This window comes from Aythya marila, assembly GCF_965140915.1.
Source record: "Aythya marila genome assembly, chromosome: 1".
In the NCBI taxonomy this organism is placed as follows: Eukaryota; Metazoa; Chordata; class Aves; order Anseriformes; family Anatidae; genus Aythya; species Aythya marila.
This window is the reverse complement of record NC_139042.1, coordinates 96,266,383-96,282,285: the sequence shown is the minus strand read 5'-3', so window position 1 is coordinate 96,282,285 and position 15,903 is coordinate 96,266,383. Positions and strand designations below refer to the sequence as shown.

The 15,903-nt window shown below is 37.1% G+C and overlaps 1 protein-coding gene across 7 annotated transcripts in view; it reads left to right on the top strand.

Annotated features, from left to right (window-relative positions):
* The window catches only part of ITSN1 (intersectin 1), a 128,887-nt gene that overhangs the window by 98,343 nt on the left and 14,641 nt on the right, over window positions 1–15,903 (top strand). For 6 of the 7 annotated variants that reach the window (XM_082780909.1, XM_082780910.1, XM_082780906.1 and 3 more), the window contains 5 exons: window positions 1,751–1,942; window positions 12,111–12,232; window positions 13,156–13,262; window positions 14,548–14,731; window positions 15,175–15,273. In XM_082780909.1, coding sequence (XP_082637035.1) covers window positions 1,751–1,942; window positions 12,111–12,232; window positions 13,156–13,262; window positions 14,548–14,731; window positions 15,175–15,273 — 704 coding nt within the window. The remainder of the gene's footprint in view (window positions 1–1,750; window positions 1,943–12,110; window positions 12,233–13,155; window positions 13,263–14,547; window positions 14,732–15,174; window positions 15,274–15,903) is intronic. The other variant, XM_082780908.1, reaches the window with a different exon arrangement.

Sequence of the window (15,903 nt, the reverse complement as noted above, 5' to 3'; positions counted from 1 at the left end):
TATACTGTTGATACTACTGGACAACACCAAATTTCATAAAATTCTTTGAAGCAGAGGCGAAAGATCTGAATGAAAAAATCTAGGAAAAAGTTAACTCTAGAATGGGTTAAAAAAATTCTTAATGCGCATACTATATGGTCTAGCTTAAACTTTTTTAAGTTTAATTTTAAACATAATTATTAGTAATAACCTGTAAACATATAACAAGAATATTGTAAAACAGATGCACAGTTTTTTTAAGTGAAATATGATCATCAATGCTGTTCACACATGTAAGCTTATATTAGCACAAAACTACCTAAAGCAGGAGTACATAATAATATATTTTTCTTTAGAAATGCTGATTAATATCCAGTATGTCAGGGAAATGTATGCTCTGGTTAGTTGATGTATTAGTTGATGTATTAGGTATGATGAATGCCCCTTTATCCTTTTAGTTTTTATTATTATTAGTATTATTTTTTTCCCTTTTACAAGTAACTAAGCTAAATTTTGAAATATATCCAGAGATCCCATTAAATGCAAAGTGTATTTGATTATGATTGTGAACAGGCACAAAGTGTTAACTAAAAGGAGTTGAATAATTTCTGGAATATAAATTCTAAAAAGAGGGAGGAACTATTTGCCAAATTTAAGTAAGTTGCTCGCTGTGTGTAAGAATGAAAATACAAGAAAATTTTAGACTGAGTATAACAGAGACAACCTGACAGCAAGGCTAATTAGATAGTAGTTTTGTGTCTTAGGGCAAAATACCAGAAGCCCTGTGACTTGGCATGGAGAAACCATCAGAGAAATAGAGAAAATTAGATATTTAAATAAACACTCCTGCTGCTCTAGATAATTAAGAAAATTACTCTATTATAATTGAACAGAAACAACTGTATCCTGAGAACCAGTCAGGTTTGATGAGTTTCATAGTAAGAAAATAGGAAGTATGCTGCTGGCAACAGTCCTATTGGCTTCATCAATGGACTTAAATGACCTCATATGCTTTTTATTTTTCTCACCTTTCCAAAGTTTTAGTGTTCCTAATATCTATAGGGCAGTACAAGGGTATCACCGTTGGCTTTCTGTAGAGCTGTTAATCATGTTCAGTGCTAATTAGAAAAGAGTCCCTTTCTCAGGCTTCAGGCAGTGGAAGTTCCCAGTCCATTTCCCAGACTTTTTTGTCCATTGAACAGTTCTACTAGAAAGGATTCTTATTTAGAACTGGTTGGTGAGGATGCAAAATGCAGATTTTTTAAATGTACTACAAATTTGGTGCTTTTATGGACAAAAATGTTTATATAAAGCTGAAGAGGAGTGTCAGTAGAAAGCTAGCATCCTTGAATTGTTTGACTTTTTGTTCAAATTCAATTCTTTTTCCAATCTTCTCCCACTGTCGAGCTCTTCCTATGAAAAATTATCTTGGGTGCAGTTCCAGTAGGTGACACTGTTCTCAGTTCGCATTGTTGTGCTCTGCCCTTCCTGTTGTGATCCTGACCCCTCAGTAAGCTGACTGAGAGAATAAAGCTGCTCTGAATGTCTTTGTTATTTTTTAAATAACCTTGAGCCAATGTAGTGAGGGCTCAGATAAGTACCAGTATAGGGGCAGAGGAGAGAGGGGCAGGACCACAGCAGTACTGGTGCAGAGCAGCGTAGTGTCCAGGAACTATCCTGTGACGTCTGTAGTGTTTGCAGTAGGTTTACACGTAGCTTATGTTTTGCCAAAATATTACCAGTACTATAGAACTCTTCCTTTATCTTCCAGTGTGCCAAGTAATTGGCATGTATGACTACACTGCACAGAACGATGATGAGCTAGCATTCAATAAAGGCCAGATTATAAACGTCCTTAACAAGGAAGACCCAGACTGGTGGAAAGGGGAGGTGAATGGACAAGTGGGTCTCTTCCCATCCAACTATGTGAAGCTGACAACAGATATGGACCCAAGCCAGCAATGTAAGTGACCCTCTCTGCTGTCATGCTGTGATTATTTATGTAGTACTTTAAGATGAAACATGCAGCATTGCTGTGATTCTGCTGCGGTTTGCAGAACTCAAAGCTTCACCACTGCTGCACTTGTCAAAGTCTCTTTGAAGACCTTCCGTAATGCAAACCTTATTTTATGTTTGTTTTATTTTTAGTTCCCATCCCCTTTGTAGCATGTTACCTTTTATCATTTTTGCACCATGCTGTTTACATGCCTGACTCATTTTCCTAGCTTGAATTTGCTCATTGTTTTGTTTTGCTTATGTGTTGTTTTCCTCCTTTTTCTAGGAATCATATGTTGTCCATCCCCCACTCAGGCTTGAAAGTCCTCAAAGAGACCCACTATCCCATATCACTGCCCAGAGGGATGATGGGAGATGCAGCCTTGATCATGTGGCTTCCAGCATGATCATCTACTGCCTTCTGAGTAGAAGAACACACTGCAGAGCAGTTTACCTCATTTTACATTAGTTGCATGTAATCGCAATGTTTGAGTTAATTACCTACAGATATAGACGCAAAATTAAATGAAACAAACAAAAGAAAAAAAAAACACAAAAAAAATCAGAGGATAGTGGGTCCTTTTGTGGCTTTCATAGTTACCAAACTAATTTTTCCACCTTTGCACAGGTGCTTTTGTAGTTTTAAGATTATTTTTAAATATATATTTTAGCCTTCTAAAGGAAAAGTATAAATTAAATTTCTTCATTGCAATTTTGTTTGTGCAAAAAGACCCACTATCAAGGAATGCTGCATGTGCTGTTAAAATTGTTCCAAATGTCCATAAATTTGAGACTTTATGTATCTTTCTTTTTTATTGTTCACTTGTCCAGTGTTGTCAATATGTCTTTTTTTTTTTTTTTTAATTATTATTACAAAAGAACAGAAGGAGTTAAATCAGTTTAAGGAACTTTAAATGTGCCCAATTACAGATAAGGTATTTTGTTGTAGTTCTTGTACTGTATGTATCAGGTGTTCCTTGTTGAGTGTATAATACATTGTGGAGAGAGGAAATTAACTTCCTTCCAATGCAAGAGATATTAACCTTGCATAATGTTGTTATCCCAGTTATGTTAATTTTATTTTGCACATTACTTGTAGCTGCATACAGTTAGAAAACATCCCAGTTTGTGTTTGTCTCAGATGTTTCAGTTTTGGCATTTTCGTATCAGAAATCAATAGAATGCTACATTCATGTGAGATTTGAGAATTAACTTCTTTTTTTTTTTTTTTTCATCTTGGTTACATGAAGTTTGATTTCTCATTTTTACTTTCTCATGACTATGGAACAACACTTTTTGAACAAGTAATTTTCCTGACAAGAAAGAATGTATAGAAATACTCCCTGCAATTAATTTCCAATGTTTACATTTTTTTTAAACTAGACTGTGGAATTTATACAAATTAATATTAAATGGAGCTTACAGTCAAGTTTATGTAGTAGGTGTGCTGTAGCTAAGCCATGTTTGTCTTTCCAGCATTAGTTACAAGCTCTTGATGAAATGCCTGGTGCTGTCAGTGCAGAAACCCTCTCTACCCAATGCCTCAAGCACAATATAGCAATTACACTAATTACTTTACCATTTCGTTATGTTCTGTTTTATGTATTTCATTTATTTCTGAATTTCATGCTGGCAGTGTTGTAGAATTTCTAATCCTACCCCATCTCCCTCCTTCTGACCCACCGTGCAGTGCAAAGAACAAGTGAAGCTCCGTATTCAATTGCACTTCAGTATTTCATCAATATGAATGTAAAATATATAAATATATAAAAACCTGCAGCTTTAACAACTGTAATACAGCCTTTAAAATTAGTTACATGTATAGATAATTAAATTCTTCATATAAAAGCTAGACTAAAATGTGTTTGTTGTCTTGTTGCTGTGTACACACAGAATTCACCAAGTGGCATTAGTGCATGTAATGAATTTGCCACCAGCATAGCCTGAAGCCATCCTGTTTAATTTCAGAATGACACTTGTGTTGTTTCTTTGAATATTATTTGCATATAATTACTCAGATTGATCGTGATTAACTGCAAACTTTTGCACCTTTCTTTCTTTTCTCAATGCTTTCTACATGTTACAAATCAGTAGATATTTTTGACACTATATTAGTAGATATATTAAGTATACTTTATTGTTTTACCATGGGTTTACATTGACTTAGGCTCTGTGTTATATGCCAGAAGCTCTAGTCTTAAAACATGCACAATTGCACAGATTTTCTGTATTTTTAGAATAGTATTTAACATGCACAAATTTTTCATTTATCACCCTGCCATAAAAAAAAATAAAATTTCTTCATCATAGCCACTTGCTGAAAAATATGCTGCCTAGTATCTGACAGAAATTGAACGTAACTTAATACCTGTAATTTTCAGTGCCCATTGTTTTGCTTACTGAGAACTGTGTAGCCAGATTCTTCTCCATTATTTCAATATTTCATGCATTAAAATGTTATTTTAATGAAAGGGTATCTCTATGTTCCCGTAACGAGCTATTGTGTTGAAAGATTTATAACATGACTAAAAGCATTTGTCCAAAGGGACATTGTGGTTTTTATGACTTCAGGCTAGAAACACATTTTCTCTAAATATTGAAATATTGGCAATACTTTGGATATAGGAGATTCGGATGCTGTTTTTTTTGTTTGTTTGTTTCTGTTTTTTTTTTTGTTTTTTTGTTTTTTTGTTTTTAAATAATTACGTCAAGTAAGAAAAAAATAAAACTATTACAATATCTGCAGGTTACACGTTTCCTAACGCGCTTTTTAAAAATGCTGAGAGTGATGTCTCATAAAAGATTTTCAAAATCACAGTGCCCTTAAAGTTCCTGGGGTCAATTTTCCACTGAACTGAATAGGACAGCCTGAAGTTGTCCCTCTGTAGCCACACACACTGGTATACGTTGTGCCAGGATTCCTCATACAGAAGAGTACTGTGTAATCCTCAACAGAGCAACAGCTTTATAAATCAGTCTATTCTTGAGCATAGTGAACTCACAAAAACCTCAAAACACATTTAGAATGTCCCAGACAAAGATATTCAAACCATTGTGGCTTATATTGAAATTTGTTGTTGAAATATCTATGATGTTTATTTAGTCAATTATTAAAATTCTTAAGCGTCCTACGATAGATCAGCATGGTAGTGTTTAATCTTCCTCACAATCAGTTATCTCCCATGAATAGCAGAGGACATTATATTGCACTTACTCTTTTTTACCTGTCTGGATTTTTGTTAATATATATGAGAAAGGGAGTATGAAAGTAATTCTTTAATAAAGAAAATGGATTATTTCCATCAAAAAGAATAGTTTTTCAGGGTTGTGTCTTGATCCAGTTTTGACTTTCTGCTCTTCACTAGTTCATCTGAGAAGACCTTTAACCTCATAAACCACACAATCCCCTCCCAAAAGCCACAGATCTGGACTGCAGCGAGCAAACCTGGTTGGAAAAAACACTTGCCTCCTGGGATGGAGATGTGCCCACACTCTTGTCTCTTCAGTTCTTGAATTTTTGGCTGCAAAGCCAACAAACACTAATCCCAGTCAGGGCTGAAACAAGATCTACTTTGTCAAAGATAAGAAACTATTCAGATGATTTCCATTTTGATGAAATCTTAATGAAGATTTAAGTCATCTTAAGTCAACATTAAGAAAAAGAGCAAGAGCAGTGTCGCTACTGCCTAATCAATTGAATGCATTCTTTATATTAATTTTGATTTGTGAAGTCCCTGGTACCATTGCATCAAATCAGGAAGAAGAGCTGTCAACTGAGGGATGTAGATGAGACTAGATTTAGGGATTACTGCAACTGGTGGTGTTTTTTTTTCCTTCACAGTTTCTCTGCTTGTCTAGAGAAGAATTTCCTCTGTGTTGAGATGCTCAGGAAGCATTTCAAGGGATTTTTTAGTGTCAGTTCCAATCCTTCAAACCAATCCAAGGCGACTCAGGGGCCGCGATGCCGGTTTATCAAGAATGGTCTGCTTTGCATTCAGAACCAGTTCTATTTAAATCTCAGTTCTTTGGAGTTTCAGTGGTATTTCCTTCAGTCCCCGTGAGTTCACTGAACACATTTTAAAACAGTCTATTACCATAACCTTCCTGCAAGGCAGCAAAGTAGCTGCATGCTCTGGTTTTGTTCTGTTTTTAAAGCAGTTGTTCAGTTCTTCATGATTGTTGTCTCTGGCTCTTTAACTCCTTACAACATATCTCAAATATTATTTGATCGGTTTATGGTAAGCTAAACAGAGAAAGCTAAGACCTTTTGATTTTAAACCCTGAAAGAACATTTTCAGAAGATTGTCTTTGATGAAGTTAAAAAGTATTTTCATGAAGACTTCATTTCCTGGATGTAGATCTCACCGGCTTTTGTACTGGTTGTTAGTTTGCAAAGGAATATTTTGCCTGGATAAGGACTCACTTCAAGTTATTGTCTACATGAAGAGAAATTGTGAGAGTCACCTTAACTTTATCTGGCTTAACCTAGTAATGTTAGTAGGATGTGTAGACATAATTCTGATAGAGGCAACAAATTTCCACCATTTGTTACAGCAAGTTTCATGGCTGTTTCATTCCCCTCCACCTTGTTAAAAAAGAGAACAAAACCCAAGAAGTAGCCGAAGTGCTTCACCTCAGCACAGAAATTCAGCACAGGAATGCAATGTCTGTGTGGAGCCAGAAACTAATTTGAATCACACCTATAACTCTTCTTCTGTAACTTCTATTAAGCCTGCGGAAGAACACAGATTAGGAAGTCGGATTTTAGAACAAGTTTAATCTTGTGGAATTATTTGAATTAAACATTTCATGGAAAAGGTATCTGATAGTGTGTTTAGGTGGAAGGATGTTTATACCTGAGGTAGCTCTTCTACAGCAAGTGAGTTTAGAGTTTTTAGAAGATGCTGGATTCCCCGTATTCCCTGTGAGACTCTGTGATCAAAGGATTTGGCTACATTTTCCAACATAAGTTTCTCATTTGTTTCTTCATGTCTCCCCTACCTTTTTTGAGTCAGGCCCCTCAGCAGCAGCTAGCTGTACCAGCAGCAAGAAGAAAGCTCCCTGCTTATCCTCCATTCACTTCCTGACCTGCGTATTTGGTTTGTACCCCCTGATGCTGCCAGCTCTGCTGACACCCACCAGCATACAGCTGTGAACTGGTGCTGGCACGAGCAAAGCACTGCTCTGAACCAGGCTCACACCAGTGCCACAGACAAAGGTTTTCTGTGCCCTGGCCCTACTTGCTGAAACCTGGTTTCATTTTTTTTTTTCTTTCCCATCACATTCTTCTCTGCCAAGTGCAGTTTTCTCTGCTAAATAGTATCATATGTTGAAGTAATTCTGGATCCAGATGAGCATTAAAATCCATCTGGTTTGATTACTTCATTTAAGCTTTTTTTTAGAGGAGAAGACCTGAAGCCAGGAAAGGTGATGGCTGGATATTGGTATGAGGAAGTGAAATTTTAATAAAACATTTCAACTGTCAGACTACTTGATACCACATTTCTGACCCCAAGTGAAGTACTTGTATGGCATCTTTATTTTTGCTGACACCATTTTAAGACTGGATTGTGCAGTTCCTTCAGATTGGACCTGTGCCTGATGCTCTTGACTGATTTGCTGTTACTGTACAGGAAGTGGTCAGGGGCTCAAGATAGGTCCTGGGTCATAATTCAGAGGTGAGATTTCAAGTTATCTGATGTGATAAACCAGTCCAGGAATTGGTTAAGTCTGCCACTATATATTTTTAGGTGTATCCATATCCTTGCCTCTATATATTTTAAGATGGACACACAGGATTTTATTCTCCCTTAGAGGATTATGGAAGGGGAGTGGCAGACGTGTTCTCTTAGTTTCCGAAAGAATTTAGAAGGTTGCCTTCCCAACCGTCTCACCTGTCTTCTTCCCCACCTTTTAATTCTAAAACAAATTTTTGCATAGAAAATAAGGTACTAATGCAAAACACTGCAGAAAGATTTTGCTATTGCAAAATGAAGATGATGGTAGCGAATCAAAAGTGTATATTTTTGAATACTACACAGCTAGCATTTAGCACTAGGGCATGTTTTAGAATTAAAAAAAATAATAATAAATGTTACACAAGATCCTTGAGTTTATTTTTTGGCCTGTGTGGGTTGGCAGTGGCATTCCCTCTCCCTGGTAATAGCTGATCAGTGTGAACAGGAGGAGGAGGTACATGTGTTGCTGGTGCCTGGTCTTAGCGAAAACAAAGCTGTGTTTAATATTTTGCAAGTGGGACTTTCCAGACTTGTTTCTTCATCCTCCTTCTGTACGTCCTTGGGGGAAATGCTCTGCTGTACCAGTAAGTGGGCATAGTGGTCCTGTTAAGATATTCTAAACATGCTGAAATCACTGAAAATAGCTGTGAAATGTAATTTTGCATCACGGAAGATAGAGAAGGAAAGGTCTGTTGGATCACCAGCTGTCCTCAGCAAAAGCTTGAAATAGTCTCAGCAGCAGGCCCATCCCACGAGATGTGCGCAGGAAATTGGTGGTTGTATCTGAAGTGGGTTGATAAGAGGAATGAATGCTCAAACGCTGTAATCTGTCTGAGGGAAGGAATGCTACTGAGGTGCCAGGTGTGCAATTTCTCCTTGCTTAAGCTTTTGGAAGAAAACCGTGATGTAATTTGTTACTGCTTCTGGTTCCCTATAATAGAACAGACTCCTGTCTACTGTGATCTTGTCGTTACGGACTGGGCCAGTATGAAGTTTATGGTGAAATCTGGCAGCTACATTGTTTAGAAAATTTCCCCAGATTAGAAGAAATCAGAAATTGTGCCTATCTATATAGATCAGTGATTTCCACAGCAGAACTCTGTTTCTGAAGAAACACGATCTATGGTGGATTGCTTTCTGGCTTAGCGATTAGCTAAGACCCATGTTGTGAAGAGGCTGTCTTTGCAAGAAAAAGGGAACAACACTCTTACTTTTTGGAATGATATTTTAAATTATTGTGTTTACATTTCTAGAAGCCCTCAGTTCTGCAGGTCCCATGGTGATGAGAAATCAAAGGACAGGTTTCTAGGTACAACACTCGTAGGCTGGTTCTATCAGTCCAGACACAATAATCAGTCTGGTGAGCGTGCATGCGTGCCACTGCTTGGATTCATAGATGTTACTCAACTGAAGGGCAGAAATTTGTATTCACTGCACTGTGAACACGCTGAATTAGCTATCCTAAGTTCTCCATTATTTTCTGAATTTACTAGATTTTTTTGTAGTTAAAGAATCAAATTCAGCTTCTGCAGCCTTTCAGATGGAATCCAACACTTTTGCAGAGTTGGAAAGAAAATACAATAAAATGGTGAACTCTGATAACTAAAAAGGCAAATTCCAGTGCTTAATTTTAAGTAGCTGAATGGCTTTGTGCTGAATGACTGTGAGCCTTAAACTAAACACCAACCAGCTCTATGCTAAGGTAAGGTGCTGGACTTCACCCATTGCAGAACATTCCCATTTGTCAGGGGAAATGTCTGATATCAAGAACACTTCACAAGGAGTTTCTTTTAGTGGAATGAATTCATGAATGATATTATTACAGCTGCATGTGGAATTTGGATGTTCATAAAAGTACTTTACACAGTACTTTGCCTTCCATGAATAACTAGCTAGAGCCCCATGGCCTTGACATTTCAACTTGAAAAGGAACCCAGCTCTTGTTTGGTGCTTATGATGCAAAGATGAGAAAATTCTTAGTACTTGTGTACCTAATAAAGAAAATCCTTTATGAGAAAAGTCCCTCCTGCATATTCTGTTCTAACTGAAGTAGGCTATTTTCCCAAATACGTAGTGTTCAAAGACAGGCCATCTGTTGGAGTTCAAAGTAGCCCGTTTCAGTCCCAGCTGCCTATCTGTCAAGCTAGCCACTTAAATATTGTGGTTCAAAATGTTAAATGCTTCCTCTAAAAGGCTGGTGGTTGGAAACAACACTTCAATGCAAGGTCATCAGCATCTTTGAACACTAAAATTCCCCAGTCTCTAGAGAAAAATCATTAAGCACTTTGTTCACTTTTAATGAAGCTGACACTGCTTGGGGAGAACTGATTCTGTTCATTAGACCTCTGATTTACATAACTAAGAGAACGCTTTGAAGCAGTCATTTATTAAACAGAACTGAAACTTTTGGCTTTTGAAAAGTGCCTGGTATTTTGATTATTTTGACATTAAGTTGATAATTGATATTTCTCAAAACCAACCTTTTTATTTTGAGCAATGTTTGAATTGTGTCTTTTAAAGGACTGCAATATACAGAATCCCAAAGGAGCATTATCAGTATGCTACGCTTCCATTCTGATCTGTGCTCATCCTAATATAGGGGAAATTACCTTGATTGTCTGTATCTACTTTTTTTTTTTTTTTTTTTAATCAAACTTTTCATGACCTTTTCTGGAGCACAGATTAGTTAAAGCAAGTTGTTCCAAAAGTAGTTCATGAAAAATTTAATGGTGATACTTGTGGACTGTGCTGGTTGCATTGTGCAGAATCAGCTCCTGAATTACATTCAGGAAGCTAAAAATGTAGGAAATGCTAACAATGCAAGAGATACCATCTACTTATTAACTTTATGTGCAAAGAACTGAAAGAGTTGTCCAGGGCATGATATCATTAGGAGCAGTAGTGGTTTGCTTTATGAAAGCATTTGAGAACGTCTGAACTAAAAATACACCCATTAGATCTCATTGTATTGGTGTCATGATTGATGCCGGTGAACAGTTAAAAATAAAAAGCTTTGACCATTTAAGACTCCATGAAGCAAAGGTCTCACTGAATGTTTTCAGTCAGATCTTCTTCAATAGGAAAAACTGTTTTGATGGGGAATATACTGAATTTGCCAGTACTTTATTGAGGCGTTGGGGAAAGAATTAAACTGAAGAGTTTTGATTGTGTCATAGTCAATACTTAAAGAAAAACATTTTAAACCTTCTTCAAAGCAACTTTTATTTTTGAAATACATTTTTTTATACAGAAACATAACAAAAATAGTGTTAAGAGTGTTAAGATGGGAAGAAAATATTTTGCTTGCCAGTTTCAGAAGAATTGAATTGATCTGTGTTGAAAAAATACTATCTTACAGGGAAAAATGTAACTAAACGTTCTGTTGTATTTCAGAATAGAAAACAGAATGTGAAATTTGAAATTTATTGTAGTATAAAAATTCAAGAATCTACAGAGGACAAATACACAGGCGGTGGTTTTCAAAAAGAGAAGGAAAAAAATGGTAGAAGATGAATTCTTTATTACCAATTTTTCTCATGCTTTTAAAGGTAGAGGAGAACAATAATCAACCCCTTTGGCTTGGTCTATAAATTAGTGAAATGTGTGAGGTGATCTCCATTGACCTTCATGTGTTTTTGCTCAGATCCTTCAAAAATTTTGAAGTAATTTTTAATTGAAATGTGAAGAAGTAAATAAACCCTACAGTACCATCTTGTTGAGGATGCCTACTTTGACTAGATTGATTAAGGCTAAACTTGAATTCAGAGTATGAATATGCTGACGGCTGAAATTCCAAAGTTCCCGTCAGAGCATTAAGGGTCACTATAGTGCTCTTCCTTAATTCCGTTCCTTTTTAGGACAAAGCAACAAAGCTGTATGTTCTTTGGCAGTAAAGCCAGGTGAAGTCTTTGCCCCCCTTTTTATTAACAGTAATCCATTTGGAGATTTATTTTACAGTGTGGTTCCAGCTGAATGACACACCTAAAGGGACAGTGAACTTCGGAGAGAGGTTGGAAATGGGCAGGTAGTGGTGAGGAGGACTTTAAGGTTTGCCACCAGAGAAGAGACATTTTTAGAAATCTTGTTAATGCCACAGGGAAGTCTGCTTTAGTTGTGTCTGGACTGCATGCTTTCATTCTAACAGACCTCCATTCACTTGCCTTATTAACTAATTATCAGCTAGAAATGGCCTTGATTAGAAAAAAAAAAAAAAGTCAGAGACAATGTTTTGAGTCACTAAGGGATCAAGTATTGTAAGCATTGTGCCATTACATGTGAATTATGATTAAATGAAGAGGCAGTAGTTACTATTCATTAAGCATTATTTGACCTACTACAAATCTGGATCAATTTGAAAGTGACCATAAGTGAAATCTAGGATTCTTTTATGTTTTCCAGGGTGTGCAGACTTGCATCTTCTGGATATGTTGACACCTACTGAAAGGAAAAGGCAGGGGTACATCCATGAGCTCATTGTCACAGAAGAGAACTATGTAAATGATCTGCAGTTGGTCACGGAGGTAAGAAGGCGCAGCATTTTTAGGAGGAGGTTTTATTCACTCATGTTTTTGAATGGATTGATAATTTCACTGTGCAAAGTCATCTGACATCACTGGTCTGTTTGACTTCCTAGGAATGATCTGTATTAAATCTTCATACATACATATATGCCTATATGGGAGTGTGTGTAACTAGTGGTAAACCCTTGTGTTACCATCACCAAAACACTGATGTTTACATTATCTTTCCAGTAAACACTTTTCACTCCAGATTTTGAAGTTTTGTTTCTCACGTGTAAGCTCCTAAAGCTTGAGGCGTGTTATGCGCCAGTTTCCACATTCACAGTGGCACTCAGTTATCATTTACTCTGCTTCTCTTTAAATGTTACAAAATACATCTCACATGTGAAAAAAAAAGGAATTTGTATAGGATTTTGCTGTGGGTAATTCTTTTCATAGAGAGTGAAAGCTCTTTTTTGAAAAAGAGATCAAGGTATACAAACCTGGCTCTTTTTTGAAAAAGAGGTCAAGGTATGCAAGCCTGAGACACTATAAGGTAAATCACAACTTCCATAAAGGAGTCCAAATTCACATGTATTTTCAGTTGTATTATCAAAGTAGTTCTGGGATATTTTACAGGAGACTTCTGACTAAAATTCCCAAGCTTAAAACAGGTTATCCAGGTCATAACGAACACCACCAACACCAATTCAGATCATTCTCTTTTAAATAAATATGCTTCTTACAAAGATATTGTTTGGGAACACCATGGATCTTTAGGGCACAGTGCACGCTTGAAGTCTGTTCCACGGAGTATCATGTGCTACTCTGATGTAACGTTGTCTTGCTTCCAGACTAAGGAAGTCTTAGACATCATCAGCCTTAGTCACTTTGATTATGCTTAAGACATGCTTTCTAAATTGCTTAATTTTCTAAATCTATAGATCTTCCAGAAACCACTAATGGAATCTGAGCTGCTAACAGAAAAAGAAGTTGCTATGATTTTTGTTAATTGGAAGGAACTGATTATGTGCAATATAAAACTACTGAAGTAAGTTTTTTTCCCCCCCCCATACTTAGCAACTAAAAAATCATGGTCTTTCCCCCCCTCCCCCCCCTTTTTACTTTTAGCTGCATGAAAATATTTGCCACTTACAAAAATAGTCACCAAAAGAGTATTTGCACGTACTTTGCTCTTGCTGTGCCCGTGCTCCAGAAGGCAAGGTCAACTTCTCCTGAAGAGCAGTGCTTGTCAAGGCTACCCACAGTCCATACGTTTACTTCCTATTATCTCTGTCACAGCCCAATACCCAGTTCCAGTCCTATTACCTGTGACTGGAAAGCAAAGCACAACAATCTCTGCCTCCCTAATTCTGAGTTAGCTGATGTATTCCTTTAGTTATTGTAGGCTTATAACATCTGAATGAGCTGTTTTGTGAGAAGCATCGCCAACAAAGCCTGGTTTCCTATGGATTTGTGTCCAGTGTACCCTGCACCCTTCCTTCCAAAGTCTCCAACTACTGCAGCCCCAACTCTCTACCATGAAACTCCACACAGTGCAAGTACCCTTATTTCTCCCTTCATTCTCTGTGGCCTCTGGTGGATCCTGTCTTCCTACCTGCATCTTTCTCACTCATCCCTACTGCTTCAGCAAGGCACAGTAAATTCTGTGGCTGGTTTGGAGGCATGCTCATCTGATTGCTCATCTGGCCATTGCCAGACAAAATGAGTAAGGATTGAGTTAAACCTTCATGTTCATAAGCAGGAGGATTAATAAACTTCCTTTTTTTTCCCCTACTGAGCTGCTATTTTTTATTGAACTTATAGAGACTTAGAAATTTTGAGATATCTCCTCTTTTGTAGAATGTGTTTGAAAATGGCCACCAATATGATAAGTTATGACAGTGGTAGGACAAAGGCAGCTTGATAACAACAAACCTCCTTTTCCTTAGGAAACCAGGCTGAAAACTGGGTAGGTTTGGGGTTAAGGAAGTGGTACTGTTTTTATCCCTCATTCAAGAGCATATCTGTCCTCTCTAAATGAATAGAAAGGGAAATTAGATTCCCTTTTATGTTGTATCTGATCTGGCTTTGTGATAAGTTAATACCAAATTACAGTTTGGTGACCTCAGGAGGGAAATGATGTTGGCCAAGGGTACAAAATTGATTGTTATGTTCTTACAATATGCAGTAAGTCTTGTGGCTGACCTATTTATTATTCAGAGGTCTTGTCATTTCAGTAATGAATAAGAAGCAAATAATTTATTTTATAAATCAGGAATTGTTGTTTAGTGGTCTACCTGCGTATAAAACACCCATGACCTTTTCATGTTTAGGGCTTTGCGAGTGCGTAAGAAGATGTCTGGGGAGAAGATGCCAGTGAAAATGATTGGTGACATACTGACAGCCCAGCTGCCACACATGCAGCCGTACATTCGGTTCTGTAGCTGCCAGCTGAATGGGGCAGCCCTCATCCAGCAGAAAACAGATGAAGTCCCTGAGTTCAAGGAGTTCGTTAAAGTAAGAGAAGAAGCAAACACCATGAATAATATTCACCATAAGTTTAGCTCATTGCTTTTCTAATTTCCCATGCATAGTCTCCCTCTTTTGGGCTAGAATGAAGAGTCTTCAGACTTAAGCACTCATTTAAGGAATGCATTTTTTCATTAAAGGAATACCTTTTTTCAAAAAACTGTAGAGCCATAAAATAGTTTGTTTAGAAATGGTTTTGCAGTAACGTGCTGGGACTTGGAAAAATAATAATAAGAGGCCCTTCTCCTGTACAGGCAAGATAGGTGAAGAATACTTTGTAAAATACAATAAATTCTACTGCATTGTTTGTGATCTAACAGATTTAGTTGGAGCATTATGCTCATTTGTTGCCTTTTCCTTTCTTAGAGGAGCTTATTTTGCTGGGTTTTAAGCAAACTGACTAACACCATTTTACCTCTCTAATGTTTCAGAGGTTAGCAATGGATCCTCGCTGTAAAGGAATGCCACTATCAAGTTTTCTACTAAAGCCTATGCAACGGGTAACAAGATACCCACTAATAATTAAAAATGTACGTTCTTTTGCAAAGATGATGTTTTTGATGCTGCTTTGCTTACAGCTTAATTACAGGATAGTTTCCCTCTTTGTGTTGAGCTTTGTCCCTCTTAGATATCTGATATACTAGGGAAAGTGGGGTGCCCTTCTATATTTGATCACACTAAGAGCAAATGCAGAAACTCCTTTGGCTTCAAAAAAATGAGTCTGGATTTCTGCTAGAAACTGAGGTGAAACTTGCACACAAAGAACCAAAAGGCAGTAAAAGCTGAATGAAAAGTTTAAAACTCAGAAAATGGGAGTACTAGGTCTATTTTATGCTCATCCTTGCCTTTTTCCAGTGTCATTCCCTCCCCACAGTCTCATAAATGGCATTCATTGTGCAAGCCTGAATACCAAATCGTTGCAAGTTACCTTACTGCACAGCTTACATTACTGGATAATTTATAACCCTTTCCTAACTTTCATTTGTTGCCTAACACTTATCATCTTGAATAATACTATTGAAATTGACCCCAGACCTTCATAGGAAATAATCCAGTTACAAATTGGATGTTGGCATTTAAGAGACTCCTTAATCAGCCATGGACATGTTTCTGTGGCTGGAATTTGCATACTTATGTCAGCAGAGTGAGCAGCGTGCTGA